The 17,108-nt window shown below is 39.6% G+C and overlaps 2 protein-coding genes across 6 annotated transcripts in view; one reads left to right on the forward strand and one right to left on the reverse strand.

Annotated features, from left to right (window-relative positions):
• LOC109036950 (neuronal acetylcholine receptor subunit alpha-7) overlaps positions 1 to 17,108 on the reverse strand; it is a 611,445-nt gene that overhangs the window by 164,125 nt on the left and 430,212 nt on the right. The window lies entirely within an intron of this gene.
• LOC140224796 (uncharacterized) lies at positions 256 to 10,599 on the forward strand. The gene is made up of 3 exons (XM_072301474.1): positions 256 to 2,464; positions 4,356 to 4,609; positions 10,237 to 10,599. The coding sequence occupies exons 1-3, from the start codon at positions 2,272 to 2,274 to the stop codon at positions 10,597 to 10,599; spliced, it is 810 nt and encodes a 269-aa protein (XP_072157575.1). The 5' UTR covers positions 256 to 2,271.

The raw sequence follows: 17,108 nt of genomic DNA on the forward strand, positions 1-17,108 counted from the left end.
TGCATTTGAGGAAAAGCTCTTTAAACACATTTCATTACAGAGTAGGGAAGATAAACTTTTTTCTGAATCCCCTCTCCTCCCCCTCACTTCCGATTGTATTTTAACTGAATTTTAATATCTATGATCTACGAGTATCACATATGTCCTACGTTCTAAATTGTAACCTATTTTTTATTTTTTTTTTTATTTTTTAGGGTCATAGGACATTTTGGCAACGATTTTTTGTACGCGCACCCGTTTTTTCTAGTAATTTACGTCCACGCGTTTTTTCGGCAGGGGAGTTTTGGTACCCTTACCAATTGAGACCAACGTGAATCGGTAAATAAAAACGGCAATGGCTCACGACGTTTTTGGATGAAAATATATAATGTCTTGGAAGAATAAGGGTTTGCTTGAATTTTTGTTTGTTTGTTTGATTCAATGGAGAATAATTCAGAGTTGAGATTTTTGGTTGCACAGTATCATACGAGATAAAAAGCACCTCAACTTATCATGATTGATGACATCTTTCAAAAGCTTGAAGTTTCCTCGCAAATTGAATCGAGTGACGACGACAAAAAGAGAACGGTAGTCGAAAAACTTACTAAGTCCTTGCGTCTGTATTCATTAACAATTGACATGATTTTTAAACTTCATTAGAGGAAAAAGTGACTTGATTCTAGCAGAAATATGCTCAAATTTACCTCTGAAAAGATCTTCTCATGAATCAATATAGAAAATAATGCTTGTTTAAAGGAGAAAAGATGCTTATATAAGAAGGAAAGTCAGTTGCATCAAGATGAAACCCGCTTTCATTCAGCTATTTTATTCTTGATTCAAAATAAAATATTTTTGACGGCATACTCAAGAATGTTTCTGCCTACGTAGAGTCTTTTTTTCTCCAATAAAATTAAAAAATTATGTTAAAAGTTATTAAATACGGATGCCAGGACTTAGTGAGTTTTTGGACTGCCGCTCTCTTTTCGTGCCGTAGTATCTTGATTTATTTTGCGAGGGAAGCTCAATACTCTTAAAGGATGCCTCTTATCCTTAATATGTTGGAGCACATTCAATTTCGTATGATACTAAGCAACATCTCTGTTGTGAAATAGTTGCCTGAAGCGCCGCGCCGCGGCACGCTGCGAGGTGGCGGCCGGCCGTCAGCAGGCAGCGCGCATTAGCACCTACAAACCTAACTGGGATACTTCACGCATTGCGCAGTGGGTGAAGTAGCGCCTACAAACCTAACTGGGATACTTCACGCATTGCGCAGTGCGTGAAGTATCCCTCAGTGCGTGTATCGCGCTGGCAGCACGCCGCCGCTGTGTGTTAGGCTCTAATATTTAAACTCGCGGAGTCAGCGTTTTTCAGCTCATGATTTTGAAATGTTTGCACACTCTCCATGGACTATTCTCATTTAAATTAGAGGGAAAGAATATGTATTAAAGGAAAATAAAATGTGTGTTTTGTAAATATTAAGGTGGTTCCGTGTCAAATTTGATTATTCCCAAAGCTTTTCATTAATTCTTCATATTTTGTGCTTTTTCTGTGCTGCAGCGTGGTGTATGCGGAAGCAAACGTTCAAAATTGGACGTATCTGACTCTAAAAGATCGATCTATAAATAGATTAAAATCAAAGATTGCTTGCTTCTTGATTTTTCCTCTCCTTTATGCTTTTTGTATAGTTTTTTCAACCCAACTGCGGTTCATTGAGATATCGATGTCATCGATTGGAAAAGGTCTTACAAACATTTGCCACGTTATAAAAATGTAAATATTTTTCAAATGAAGTAATATTTTCATTAAAAAAAAAACAAATAAACAAAAAAAACTTGGACCAAGTCACTGTTGCTTATTTTAAGCGTGGACGTAGACTACGAGACAAAAAATCGTTGAGGGAATATCCTGGAACTTTGTTTAGACTCCTCGACAGGTCGTTGTGTTTTTCAGGATCCCAAGGATGTTCTCATAGCTAAAGAGTGGTGACATAAAAAAACATGTTTTTCACTCGTTCACTAAAAATATGCATGAACACACGAAAAATATGCATGAATATCGTCAAAAATACATGTTTTATCATGAGATAATTGGCAACTCTCGAATGTTCGTACGGCGTGTTCCTTGGTGCGCCAGCATAGAGAAACCAATAGCATATATGTTGTTTCTAAAATGAGCCAGAATGAGGTGGTTCCTTGTCGCTTAATGTGTTCCAAATGACGTTCAAATATTTCAGCCTTTCTGACCTTACGACTGTTACAGGAGTGGGAGCAAAACATCCGGGCGAGCGCAAACATGTACCCGAGTCAAAAAATGCTCGAGAGGATCGTCGAGGAGAACTACAAGAAGCTGAAGCAGGGGATCGCCCTGGAAACGCCGCAGAAGGGCGGCCCGCGCGCCAAGTCCAACCGCTACTTTAAGGACGCCAAACTGTTATTCTACTTCTCGCGCTGGCTCGGGAATTTCGCCTTCACACGCACCAAAGACGGTACTCACCACCATTCCTCCCCGGCGAGTATCACTTCGAGGGGTTGTTGTAACAAGGGGATTATCCACCCCCCCCCCCCTTCGCATTCTTGCTCGGAACGAGCGCCCCACGCGGTTGCCAGATCGCCGGGAGTGTATAATGAAGAGGGTGGAGAAAGCTGGGGTTATTTTCACTATCTGAGGACCGCGCACATCCGGCTTAATTGAAAGAGTTCGGGGGGGGGGGGGGGGGCGCTACGGGGAATGCATCAGCACGATTTTAACAGGGTGATTCGACTTGATTAGGTTAACTGCGATTCGGGTGCTCAGGATTAGAAATCTCGTGCTTCGATGTCCGAACGCTGTGCGAATAGTGCGATAAACGCTTCCTAAGCTTGAAAAAGAGTTTAAGGGTGGTGTTCATGGTTGATATTTAAACAGCTCCTTCTTTTAAATGAACTTCGAATTTTATGCACTGTAATTAGGGAAGATTCGAGGAGTCCGTAGCAGAGGGTCGAGAAAGGAACGATTTTAAAGAGCCCTGGATGAGATGACACTGAGAAACTTTGGAAACAGATTCTTGTGAGATTACTTTTATAAATCACAGTAAAAAATGCAGAAAACACAGTAAAATCCGTCTTTTTCACAAGTTTTAAGATAAGATCAGGACCTATCCTAAGATTTGCAAAGTTTGCAGTTTATTTATTTCGATATTTTTGGAAAGGCAAATAATTTTTTTGAACCCCTTGAAAGGATCCCCGAAGGTGTTCAATCGCCCATTGTTTCACCCCCTGACCCACTGTAGCTATTTTCTAGAAGTTTTTCCATGGCGGCTTATTACTGTTACCAAGCAACTTGATTTTTGCATCATGAGGACGTCGATGAATTTTTGATGGTGAGATTCGCAAGCTTTTTTCCTGAGAACACATGAATTATTAATGTGTTAGCTTTACATACTTATCTCTAGGATGCATTTATAAACTTGATCTCACAAGAGGAAATTACAAGTGGGAATCTTCTACTCGAGAGAGTGAACAATAATTGCAGCACGAACCTGGAACATAAAAATGAAAACTTCATTAATGCAAGGCAATAGGAATATTACACAGAAAACAACCTGAGTTATAGGCTAAAAATTGTCGGTTCTTTGCAGAAATACGCTAATTTTTTAGCTGTTATTCAGGTATGACAAAACTATCTTTGATTTACCCTTAAAGGAGGTAAATCAAGGAGGTACATTAAGCAATACAGAACCATTGTAGAGGGTTCATTTCAGGAATGACATTACTTTCATTAATTTTCTCGCATGGATAGATTTTATGAACACGCTGGAAAAGTTGACTCTCTTGTTGTGGTATACCACACAGATACGGGGACACTACCTAAGCACCTGCATGTCGGAACAGGGGCCGTGCCTTAATTACTTAACGCTTTTGCGGTTTTTTGACACCCCCCACCACCCTGTGACGCTCTGTAACGCTGTGCTAGAGCCCCCTATAAAAATTACGTAACGCTTACCCGGAGTCCTCAAACCCTTACATTAAAAGTAATCTAAATATTACCTTACATTCACGGAATGGATTGACGTTTCCACGTAGTCAGGAAAAGTGAAGATATTGCAGACAATATTTTTGAGATTCTTTAAAACTCCTGAAGACGACCGACGAATAATTCTACAGAAATTAGAAAAAAAAATTACGTAAACTCGTTACGTAACGCTTTGCTCTATATCCCCCACCCGATGTAACGCCGCGTAACGCTGGCAAAGACCCCCGCCCCGCCCACCTTGGAACGTTACGTACTTCAGGGACGGCTCCACCGGAAGAGGAACACCACTTAGTAGCTAGTTGAGGGACCCCTGATTGTGATTTTGATGTGCACCTACATTCCTGGACCACGTTTTATGTCCACAGAGGCAGTGAAGCTAAAGCTCATCAGCTGGCCGGTGGCGTACACGTTCGTCCGATACTTGATGCTGGCAATCCCTATCCTATTCCAGTACAGACAGAAAATGATTGCTGTTCTACAGGCTGATTCGAATGTGAACGGAATCCTGAACCGCTTGCTGCTCATGGTCGCCCTCCATATCAATCTTATCATACCCGTGTGCTACGCCGTTCAACTCAAGGATATGATCAAGTATCAGAATACTTGGAGGCAATTCCAGGTAAATTTGGTTTGATAAAACGTTCGAATCTTGGACTTACCCTCCACTAATCCGTTCGTAATACTTTCAGATTGAATCTTTGGTCGTATACAGGGTGTCTTAAAGTTGCACTTGAATTATTTTCGAATCGATTTTTGAGACCACAATGAGACTTTTTAAATGAATGACGTTTCTCTATAAAAGTTCCACAAACTTACAAAAAATTCTTATTTTGATCCCAAAAATCGATTATGAAAATATTTGCGTTTGATTTTGAGATACCCTGTATACCTGAATTGAGGAAAATGGGAATAAAAAATTGTAAAAAAAGTATGTGAGGATATTTCAGACGTTGAAAGCAGAAAGGGTATTTTAGTTGCGATGTTTCAGAATCTTCAGTGCTGATTTTTATTTTAGAGAGGGAGCTATTGAGTAAATTTACTGTTTTCAGCACTGTAAACTCATTAAGAATATTTAATAAAAGTTACAAAAAATTACATACCTCTCCTTTGGTTATAACGGATAAAACGTGAGCGGAAATTTTGAGACACTGCAACCGAGAAATTCCCTCTCTACACCCAGCGCTTCATTTGGACAGCGTTAAACAGAATTGTACCAAGCCACATCAGCTATTGTCAAATTTGATCGGGCAATTTAATTTTTTATAAAAAAACGGTTGTTCAGATTTTTTTACACATTTCAGTGAATTTTCTGCATATTACAAAGCAAATTCTTAAAAGTTTTCAAGGGAACCTGCACAAAAGTTCTCTCATAAAAGTTCTCTCTTAAAAAAATTAAATTGCAAGGTTAAATTTAGCAATAGCTGATGTAGCTTGGTTCCTTTCAGCTAGACGCAATCCATTCATGCACGGCCCCTTACAGTTCTCAACCTTGGATTCTAAAAATTCGGACTTCAAAAGTGGATATTTCTCGCCGACAAAAGCGTCTTTAAATGTTCCTTGTCCCTCGGCAACTACGCTCGAAACTCATTTCCTCTCGAGAAACCAAACTTTACATTGCGCAGTCATCTCAAGAATGAAAAGTAGTCCTTACTTCCCCTGCATTAAATTAACCTGTTCTCCACCCGGGCCGCAAAAAATTGAGGTTGGAGAGCTTCCAAATGTGTCCGCAAGATTCCCACGACCCACGTTAACTTTTCGAGATCGTGTTAAGTGTATCTGGGGACATTTAGAGCTCGTTTGGCATGGGACACCGACATCTAGCGTCAGGGTAAAGTTTTAAGAAGGCAGAGATAGCGGATTCTTTGTCATTCTGTTTTTCCCCCGCTCGTAATTATAATGACTTAAGGTGGGACTAACTTGGCAGAGAAAATTACCCAAAAAGATAGGTGCCTATGAGGGCCTCTTTTGGCCCTAAAATTAAAAATGTTTTAAAATAGTTTATGCGGAAAGATTTTACGCGTACATGGAAACTAGTTGTTAGGGGTTATTTCCTAAAATTGTGGTAATTCTCCAATTTAGTGTATGATACGAACATTTCCAATTCATTGTCGCAGTAACGCATCTCGAGTTTAAGTAGTGCCATAACATTTGGGTTAGTAACCTAATTTTTTGGGTATCATTCGACAATCCCTAGCTCTTTTTGTCTGTGTGCCATGACACGTTCAGAGTTTGACACAATTTAGACGTCTTAATGCATGACGTAAGTAGGTTTTGACGTCAGAAGTTGGGACTCCCCTTGTTTCTTCTAAAAATAGTGTTTTCGATGTATTTTAGCGCATTAAGAAACGAATTCTTTGATAATATAGGTTCTTTCAGGATACATCAGGACAACTAACGTGCAAGTGAGGAGCGTTATAAAAGCCTTCAGAAGTTGCCATATTTTCCTCAATAAAAAACGAGGTTTCCGTGAAAATGATGGAGTATTTTTTGTTCAAATTTTTCGTACAATTTTATTCGTAATTCAATCTAAAATGACTGAAATTTTCAAGGAAAAACACGCATAACATTCCTTACAAATGCATGATTTAGCCGAGGAAATTTGGCAACTTGCGAATATTCGTAAGACGTTTTCCCTGAGCACGTTAGAACATTAATAGTAGTTCCTCATTGAAAAATATATTCCAACTCTATATAAGATACTACCCGAGTATTCCTGATCACATTTTGATGCCACACTCAAATCAACTTAGACCATGAGATATAGACATAGGCGTAAGTGCTAAATCTCAGAGAAATCGCCAAGAATACGCAAAAACAACGAAAGTTTTCGCCCTGCATCTCCAATCCCTGAAAGGGACTCTCCAAGATCACAGATCATTCCGGCAATCACCTACCAATTTGAGTCCTTTATTTCTCATCGTAGAATTTGAATCAGGGACAATTAAATTTAGTCTAGTCCTCGTCAAACAGATCGAGCGGATGGGCATCGTCTCGATAAATCGTCGCTCCTTTGGCATAAGGACGTATCTTGATTTTTGTATGAGCCCCAGAGAGCATGGATTTATATTCAAACCTGGGCTCACGTGGAATTTGAGATACGCTGTTACGCCAGGGGGCCAAGAACTGTCCAAGAAGCTCCGGTGTGTTTTACTTTGATGATACCATCAAAGGGCACGGGTCGAACGAAACGGCACGATGGAGGCAATTTCAATGCTGCAGCCTGAATTCAATTTCAACTCCGCGTGAAGACCCCTTTTCCGATTGGGAAAATCGGCGAAATTACTCGCTCAATGAGTATACAAACTAGGACAAAGGCTCCGATTACGACCTTAAACGCGAATTTTACGAGTTTGAGACGCTGGATAATCGGAAGGAGGTGAGAGGTAGCGCTTCGATGAGCTCGACGGTGATGCTGGCGCTTGAAAACATTGGAAATGCTGTGAATGACAAATGGACAGAGTTTAAAGGGATGCTTTTAAATCGCATTTTTGAAAAAAGAAAAAAAAACAACGGGGAAGTTCTAATAGGTTCGTATTAGAAAAGCTCTCAGGCTGTTTTCTGTGTAAGCTCGTTTTTTCCGAAAGTACCCCGAATAAGATGGGCACCGCTGAGATGAAAGAACTCGCTCACCAAAATTTCAACTATCAGTTTTCAGAAAGTATACTGCCGCTAAGAAAAAAAAAATCATAAAAAAACTAATATTGTCCTTGACGCTTTGACATCAGCAGTATTAAATAAAGGTATCACAAATTGATCTATTCTAAAAATGTTAGGCTCCTTTCTGCTATTTTCTTGTTGAGCTGGCACACCATTCGAACGCATTGCCATTAGTATACTAAAATTTTAGAGGCAGATTGAAATCAAAAAACGCTCCCGTCGGCTGAGTGCTTTAAATATTTGGATTAAGCAACACAGGATCTTAAAGTAAGCATTAACATTATTTTCCAAGGAAAAATATTTTTTGGCGGCATTTAAGATTCTTTTTTTTAGCGAGTGGCTTTTGCGGGTGTATTTGGAGAGGGGTATGCATTTAGTGCAGATAAATTACGCAGACCAATGGAAAATGCAGCCAAAATATCCAGAGCTCCTTCATTGTTGCAATTATGCAATTTTAGCTGCACGGGCGTCACTTTAGTCGTATCTTGCCTTTGAACCATTTAGATAGAGTTTAATAGAAACGACTCCGACTATTCCTCCCTCACTGGAAAAAAAAACACACTTGATCTAGAGTCCAGACTCTTGAAAACATTGACAAGAAAAAATACTCTTGATTCAATTAGATTTTTCTTAAATCAAAAGGAAATCCGCTCAAATTAAGAGGATTGGTTCTCGATTTAGGCAAAAATCCGATTGAATCAAGAGTATTTTTTCTTGTCGATGTTTTTAAGAGTCTGGACTCTGGATCCAATGTGTTTTTTTCCAGTGCTATTGGCTGAGCGCTTAAAATGCGAGCAGTAAGAAAACATGTTCAATATTTTTCAATCATCCTCCTTTTCATTTTCGACACATTCTATTTCCTCCTCGTTAAAACCACCTCAATCCCTACCAGCGTTCTCCATCGGTTGCAACACGGCACCAATGCGGAGGAGCTTCTTGCTTGCTCTTTTTAATTTGGTTCACCTCTCATTCAAGCGGAGAAAAAAAAAATTAGCGGGAACTCGGGAGCAGAAACAAGTGAAACTGTTCAAAAATGTTCAGGTAGGGTAAGGAGGCGGCCAGGAAAATCAATCAACGGCGAAGCTGCTGGAAACATACATCACGATGCGGGGAGCGATCCATCAAGCAGCTCACTTCCAAAGCGACCGAGAGCCAGCCGAGCACAAAGAAAGAAAACCGGCCCAAGTAAAACACACGCTGCGCTGGCAATAACGGCCTCACCATCGACGCGCTCTGTAGCAGTAGCCCTCCTCATCAGAACCTCATTTCCTTGGAACGAGTTAATAAAGCCATTGCAGCATCGGGGGGATTTTCTACATGGATACGTAGAGAAAGTAAAACTACATGAGCATTCTTCAATATTTCAATGGACAGGATACGTAGCGCCTTCGGTTTTGCGAGTATGCAATGCGTAAATGCCAAGACTGTAAATGTTACAAGCGCCTTGTCGAAGTTAAGCAAGCTACACACTCGTCCCTTTTTTTTTACTTCTATTACGTTCTGTGGCAGTAGTTCACCTCATCAGAACCTCATTTCCTTGGAACGAGTTAATAAAGCCATCGCAGCATCCGGGGGATTTTCTACATGGATACGTAGAGAAAGTAAAACTACATGAGCATTATTCAATATTTCAATGGACAGGATGCGTAGCGCCTTCAGTTTTGCGAGTATGCAATGCGTGAATACCATTGCAGCATCAGGGGGATTTTTCCACGTGGATACGTAGAGAAAGTAAAACTACATGAGCATCATTCAATATTTCAATGGACAGGATACGTAGTGCCTTCGGTTTTGCGAGTATGCAATGCATGAATGCCATTGCAGCATCAGGGGGATTTTTCCACGTGGATACGTAACGAAAGTAAAACCACATAAGTATAAGTATTATTCAATAATTCAATGGGAGGGATACCTAGCGCCTTCGGTTTTGCGAGTATGCAATGTGTAAATGCCAAGACTGCAATCGACATTGAAACCTCCAAACCACGTATCTCATTTGCGCTGTCTAAGAATCTCCGCCCCTATTTTATTTTTTGTAAGAAAAGCAAATGGACATCATTCCTTGAAATTTTCTCAAAATTTGACTCCTAAGAGGAAAAATCAAGCAAGTTTTCAGAAATTGACGTTGAGCAGTTCCGCATTTAAAAAAAAGGTGTGACAGGAAGTCCGCAACGTTGCAAACCATGCACTGTTTCCTTGATTTATATATGTTGTATTTTTGCTGCTTAAATTAAGCTCTTCTTGCCTTGCCTAAACATATTTTGCTTGTTTCTAGAAAATTTCAGCTTGAACCAATATTATGAAGACTCTTGGCGAAAAAATCAAGAATCATCAGGCTTGGACCATGGAAGTACCTTCCTTTTCAGTCCTCTCGGTAAGAATGGAAATGAGGTTGAAAATGGGATTTTTAGGGCCTCGCAATGTCCCGGCATCAACATTTTGCAGTCTTGGTTACTCATATTAGTTTCTCTTCATTGATGTTTGTGCTGTTTATCTTTTGACATCAACCCACAACGATAAAACTTCCCAAGACGTTGTATTGGCTTCATCTCTTGTTTCTGAAGTATGAACTTCGACATTGCTCTGCAGGCCGACTACGCCGACAGGTTCGGAAGTTGCATCCTCTTCAATCTGAGCTCCTTCGTGCGGCTGAGCCTTCTCCTCGTCCTCTGTTTGCCGGTGCTCCAGACGGTGCTGCTCCTGGGGATTCTGGACGTCCGCGACTACTCCAAGATCACGTTCTTTGACGTGGTCTCCTTCGTGACGGCATCGTATTCTATGTACGCCTTCCTCCTCACCTGGTTCTTCAATTCCTACGCCTTCCAGATCGCGATTCGGACGCTTACGGACCACGCAGTCCAGGTAAGCACATCGATGGCCAAAGTTCAAAACCACGTGACTCCATTGCAATGTTTCAAAATTTCCGCATCCATGTTATCTTTTTGGAACTAAACAAGCCAGCTGTATATATTTGCAGGTTGAAATTAACACGGAATATTCTGCTAACTGAGAAGAAACATCGAGGAAGTTTTCAAGAAATCACGTTGACTGATTTCAGAGCAAAAATTGAGAAGAAGTCTATATAATGTCGCAAACTAAGATGCGTGGTTTGACACGTTGGCCATCGATATTACGCTCAAGAATATATGTTCTCAATGGACTGTTAGGGTTTCCATAATTTCTTCATTTTCTGCACAACCAAACTCCAGTTATTTGCGAAACGTATGAATTATGTCTCGATGGCCGATTTGACTTGCGACGACTTGCTCCTTTCGCGAAAGAAAAGTTCAAATAGACTAAATTCAAAGGATATCACAAGCACCAATTTTTCACTAGCTTGACTGTTGATTTTAGGAATTTGTTTATGTTCAACTAGTTCTCTCTGACATTTTCATCACTGCGACTCTATCTGGTAACGAAATGCAAAATCACTTCGCCCTTTGACTTCATAAAAGTTGAACTATTGACCTGCCACACCCGTAAGTTTTAGGTTCTCTAATAAATGAACGTAAATAAAATGAGCTTTTGGAGCATACTGATAACTATCTCCTTCAGTTTTATTTATTTTACTTGCACCGTGTTTTGAAGTTTATAATAACAGCGCGCGCCGCAAACAAGAAAAAGCGTTTTCTTTTAAATTTTACCATCGAAGCGCGTTAAACATGCAAAACATGTAGCTGAACCGAGACCAAAACATCCCGGGGAAAAAAAAAGTTTCATAATGAAAGGTCCTCAATTATGCAGTGTCGTAAATATTCTCATCCTGGAACAACTGCACTTGATCGAGAAAGCCCAGTTTGTAAAAGGAAGGGGAATTTTGTACATTATGAAAGTGCACACTTTAATTAACAAGAATAATGCATTAACGAAGAAATTTCGAGGAGCAAAGCCCGTTCGCAGCGAGCACGGTCGAAACCCTCCACCGCGCCGTGAAGCGGGGAAAACTGCTCCCGGACAGGCTTGCCATTTTCCTTGAAATTCCCCGATTTCACCACTCGAAGTAAGTTGATTTTACGCGAGACCCGGCAGCGCTGTCCTGAGATTACTCAAAGCGAAACTACCTGGGAGAGGCACGAAACTGGAGACGGGAGAAAATGAAAACATCAACGAATAAAATTCAAATTAAGGACAGAATTATGAAACAAAAAAGTTGGCGAAACTTTCCCCCCGGATCGCAGTTTGTCTCTTCGGAGGAGTCAAGAGTTATTAAACGCATTATACGAGTTCTTTCAGTTGAGCTTCAATTTTCGCAACACGATCCGACCTGGAATCGGTGTTGCGGTGTCGGCGCCGGGCGGGAAATTTTCAATTTTAAACGGGGACATGTCGAGGTAGGGATGCCATTCAGGGAACACAAGGACAGTGAAACGCATTTTCACTCCCAGACTTTGAATTTCGACCTTTAAAAGATAATTTTGAATGATTTAGATACATTTTAGGGCGAATCTTTAGAGATTTTTGAAGTTATAACCCCCCCTCATATTGTAGCAAATTTTCTCTCCTCCAGAATTTGTGCCCCCCTCCCTCCAATCCTTGTAAAAATTTGTTGTGAAAGCGTTTTTAGCTGAGGATCGCCTTTGTTCATTTGAACGAAATTGACTTGATTTGGTTTGATCTCAACACCTTCCGATGCATTTTGTCCCCTTACCTCCAACGGATTGGTTGAGGTAGACAAAATTAGTCTAGAAAGAAACCTAGCCACATTTTGAAAAAAATTAAGTAAGAAATATGGTAAAGTTCAGCTCCACTAGCCACAGCAACATGACAAAAAATTCTTGCAGGAATTACGGATTTTTGAGCGTCATGTATCAACAATTATACCACTACAAGTATGTAATTAACGCGGTTGAGCTTTGGAAAAAACTATGAATTTTCAAACATTGCCAATTTGTCCCGATAAATAACACATTTTTATAAATTGTGTACATATTTGCCTTCAATTTATCAGATAATTCAATTCGCGATGCTAAGATATTTGAAAATTTCGAAGACATTGTCTTCAACTCCTCTAAAAAATAGACATGCGCATTACATGGAAGGAAATTTAGCAACATTCAAACTTCCAGACGCTGTTTTTCCTTAGGTTGGTAGTCGCACCAGGTTCGAAGTCCCTGAGCTTGACTCAAATGGCCACCATCATGTAACGTTGGGCACAGTTCTTCAAACAACGGTAGCCATTACAATCAGTTTGTACAAACGTTCATATGCTTACCCCTATTTTTAAAATGAATTATGGAATTATTCTAAGACCCGGAAAAACCAAACTTTGAAGAGACAATGAAGTCCGCATCAAAGCCGGAAAAGTCATCACGAGGAAAAGTCATTCGGAGTCGAGTAAGTTCGAATTGGAGGACTTTGTAATCGGTTCCTGTTTGGAATGAGGAATTCATTAGGAAGCGAAAAATATACCATTCAAAGTTGGGTCGTTCCCGAACCCGGTAATTTTAAGGAGCAAGAGTTTGCCTAAAGCCGGTCTTCTAATGCCCGTATTTACGACTCTCAGTCCCGGAGCATTTATTTTTGTGGTTGGGATAAGTCGATCGTGATAGCTATCTTGATCGTCTACCAATGAGTCTTGGTCAATGATTGCGATGATGTCCCTTTTCTCCCTCTTCGTGTTATAAAAAAACGGGCTATCTTCATTAACTTCACCAGATTATTTATTGATTTTTCCCCTCATTACTAATCCTACTCCACGGATGTCCATGTTACATGCGCAAAATATGAAGGCGCCCTGGACGTTCTTAATCCTGGAGCAAGTTGTGCGTTAATCAAAGGAAAAACGAAACGCATGCTGTAATTGGAAACTACAATTTCTGGCTCACCCGTAAAGACACTCATGTGCATAGGGAAACTAATGGTCCATACGTTATTTTTGAGCTGAGCAAGAAATTGCACACTGGAGAAAAAAAAAAAAAAAAAAAAAAAAAAAAAAAAAAAAAAAAAACACATTGGATCTATAGTCCAGACTCTTAAAAACATCGACAAGAAAAAATACTCTTGATTTAATCGGATTTTTGCTTAGATCCTAGGTAGCCGAGCCTCTTAATTTGAGCGGATTTCCTTTTGATTTAAGCTTAAATCTGATTGAATCAAGAGTATTTTTTCTTGTCAATGTTTTCAAGAGTCTGGGCTCTAGATCCAATGTGTTCCTTTTTCCAGTGCAGTTCTTAATAGCAAAATGCAGCCCAAATACTTTTATCCTGCCAATGTGTCGAAATGTGTGTGCGTATATTAGCCATTCCTGTTGTGATCGTCGCGATTTTAAAGTGATTTTACCTGCAGTAAGTATACAGTTGTTGTCTCTCCCAAATTATTATGGTTCCCAGTCCTGTGCCTGGATTGCACAATTGTTCAATTGACCCTGATTGGTATAGAAAGTATTGCTAAGATGAATCTCTATCGACTAAGGTCATTTGATTTCGACACAACAATCGACCCACCCGACTTCCGTGCTCAGGAAGAAGGCTGTATAAGTTCTCAAACGTTGCCAAAATCATTTGATTTAACGTGAATTTTCAGGGAAATCTGAGCATTTTTTTTTTTTTCCTTAAATGTTTCAAAGAATTTTACTCACGAAAAGTTTAAACTTATCTGATAATTCCAAGAGAGAATATTCATAACTCTCCTCAAAAATAAACATTTCATTGGAGGAAATTGGGCAACTCTTGAATATTCATACGTCGTTTTTACCAAGCACGCCAGTATGGAATGGGGATTAATTTTATAGTGATAAAGATGATCGAATTTCTCGAGGAACGTATCGCTCGTAAAAGGTGATTCCCGCACAAAAACAGACAACACGGCTTTAGTGAACAATGGATTTCCAGGGAATATAAAGAGTGCAAATGTCGAGTCCATTACGAGTGGGATTAAATTTGAGGATAACATAAACAGTTTGCTGCCGCACCTAGAGCCACCTTCGACGTGGCTCGCATCGCAAAGCGTAGTTTCCTCAGCTCAGACTTTCAAGTTTGATGGCCTTCATCCCTTTTCACCATCCACCCTCCCCGGTCTTTCCTCCGCACTACCCCCACCACGGAAAAAAGGAAAACACTGGCATACCGAATAAAAAAACTTGCTTATATGTTAACGCAATTTATTTATCATCAATATTTACCTGAGCTATGTGATTGTGCAAAGCAATCTGAGTGGCGAGGCGCGAATGATCGATTATCGATTTCTCCCAATTTGAAACTGTGAGGAAGAATCGATTATTAAGGTGTTCGTTGCTAAAACCCTGTTTATCGATCCTTTCGCATAGGTTTAAATGGGAGAGCAATCGATATATCGTAAAGCACACCACGTCTTCGGTATCAATTTGAATATTTCAGATATTTTCAGATTGATTTAGTGTTTATTTCTTGGAGGGTGAGGAAGTATAGCAAATAGCAACCACAGACAATTTACAGGTAATTTTCAGCTATGAGAAAAAACAGTCTCTATCTATTATCAATTGAAAATATCGATGTTATGTGAGGTAAGTTGCCTCACCGAGAATCTATAATTTTGCATACATCAAGTGGAAGAAAAACGGTGTTGCCAGTTTTCAAAAACCGCCACGGTCCAGAGTAAGATTTTGATTTTTTCTCATAGCCTAAAATGACCTGTAAAATTGTCTGTGTTTACTATTTGATGCCATACTTTCATAACTTTCAAGAAATAAACACTAAATCAATATGAAAATAACTGAAATTATGAAATTGATATCAGAGACGTAGAGTATTTTACGATATAGATAGCACTTCTACCATTGAAACCTATGGGAAAGGATCGATAAACAAGGTGTTTGAAACGAACACCTTAATATTCGATTCTTTACTACAGCCTCAAGTAGTGTGGAAATAACGATAATCGATCACTCACGCCTCGCCTCTGGAAAATGTGTACCTATGCTTTTCTCGCTACACTATACAACCTTCACAGAAATCGAATATTTACCAGAGCACTTTATTCTGAAGCTAGCTATCTGAGATAGTCCTCATTTATTACCACGTCACTTGCAAAACTTTCAAACAAAATAGAAAAAAGAGAAAAACTCATGAGCACTAACTTTTTGACACGCGCCAGTTAGCAGAAAACTTCAATACCGCTTTCGACAGCGTAAAATGAAGCCTTCCAGCTGCCTTTCCCTCCATGATGTTGCAGTTGACAGTAAACATCTGATTGGGATTTCTGATTTTCGACGATTGAAAGCGACTTCTTGCGAGACCTTCCTCAAAATAAAAGGATAAGTATTTTGACGCCTTTTAAGAAGCACCTAACGAACGATTGATCACAAACATGCTGATTCACCCAAAGGTCGCTTGATCTGACTTCATGGAAATCCCTCAATGACAGCAGGGTCTTTAACATTTTAAATGAGTAATTTCTCCTTGGAAAAAACTTCGTAAGAAACTGACTTGATGGTTTTTAATAGTGTGTCAATTTAAGTCAACCTTAGTAATTTATGGTCAAGCTTAAATACAAGCTACGGTTGCACCGCATGAATAAATAATTGGCAGAGAGGAAGTTTGATCAACTTCACGAAAAAGATTAAAGACGGTGGCAGCCTTCATGCAAAATCTACTTCATTATGAAAAATTTGCAGGGTGAAAATATTAAATACAACGAAAGTCAAGTGTGGGACAGAAACGCTTCCTGAGGTGTCTTATTTTCTTCCTCTATTCAGAAAATTGAGCAGAAAATGGGGACATAACTTGATAAGACTCCCTTTGAAACAATAAATAAATGAACAAAAACAAAAAAATTGAGACGCTGCAATTAAGGGATAGTTTTCATTTTCTTTTTTTATTTACTCAAGACATCGGTATATTACAAATCGTCTAATATTTACTAGTATTATTTTTCCCGTGCATAATGGTATATGACGTGTATTCGTTTACTTGGTAGTTTTTTCATTCGCGTCCGGAGTCTATTGTCTCGACATTCAGAGTAATCTCCTAGAACACCGAATTCAACGATAAATTGTTTTTCCAAGAACGAAAGAACGTAACTGAATTTAAATTTTAGCAAGTTTCCCCTCAAAGATAGCATTTTTACCAAGAGAGTCTCGAGAGTCCTCAGTTGACAATTTATTTAATTGTTCTTTTGATCTCGTGCAAAAATCAGAAAAATTGTCGACGTAATTTGCGCGGGTACATTCTCGTGAAAATTGAATTGTTTAAGTCAATTTTGCAACCTCGGAATAGAGTCATGTTCCTTCGTCCGACAAAATGAGCCAATTTTATAACTGTGAGGGCTGACTGTGGCTTTCAGTGGCTTGGTAAATGCTGGATTTTGAAGCATGGCCTTTGAAACATGACATTCCTAGGAATATGAGACACATAAAATTGGCCTTGCGACAGATTATTCAAAATCTGGCAACCTTGCTCAATGTACAGGGGGCAAGATCAGGGGGCTCATTATTAATGGGGCGGCTCTCATTTAATTAGGAGGGAGCATGGAGCCGGCGGCTCCGG

The sequence above is a fragment of the Bemisia tabaci genome, chromosome 6, assembly GCF_918797505.1.
Source record: "Bemisia tabaci chromosome 6, PGI_BMITA_v3".
Lineage (NCBI taxonomy): Eukaryota > Metazoa > Arthropoda > Insecta > Hemiptera > Aleyrodidae > Bemisia > Bemisia tabaci.

Bases quoted from the DNA above. Each gene is read 5' to 3' on its own strand.
- LOC140224796 (XM_072301474.1), top strand. From the start codon at position 2,272: ATGTACCCGAGTCAAAAAATGCTCGAGAGGATCGTCGAGGAGAACTAC. The intron at 2,465-4,355 runs GTACTCACCACC...TTATGTCCACAG, and splicing joins CTTCACACGCACCAAAGACG to AGGCAGTGAAGCTAAAGCTC. The intron at 4,610-10,236 runs GTAAATTTGGTT...ATTGCTCTGCAG, and splicing joins ATACTTGGAGGCAATTCCAG to GCCGACTACGCCGACAGGTT.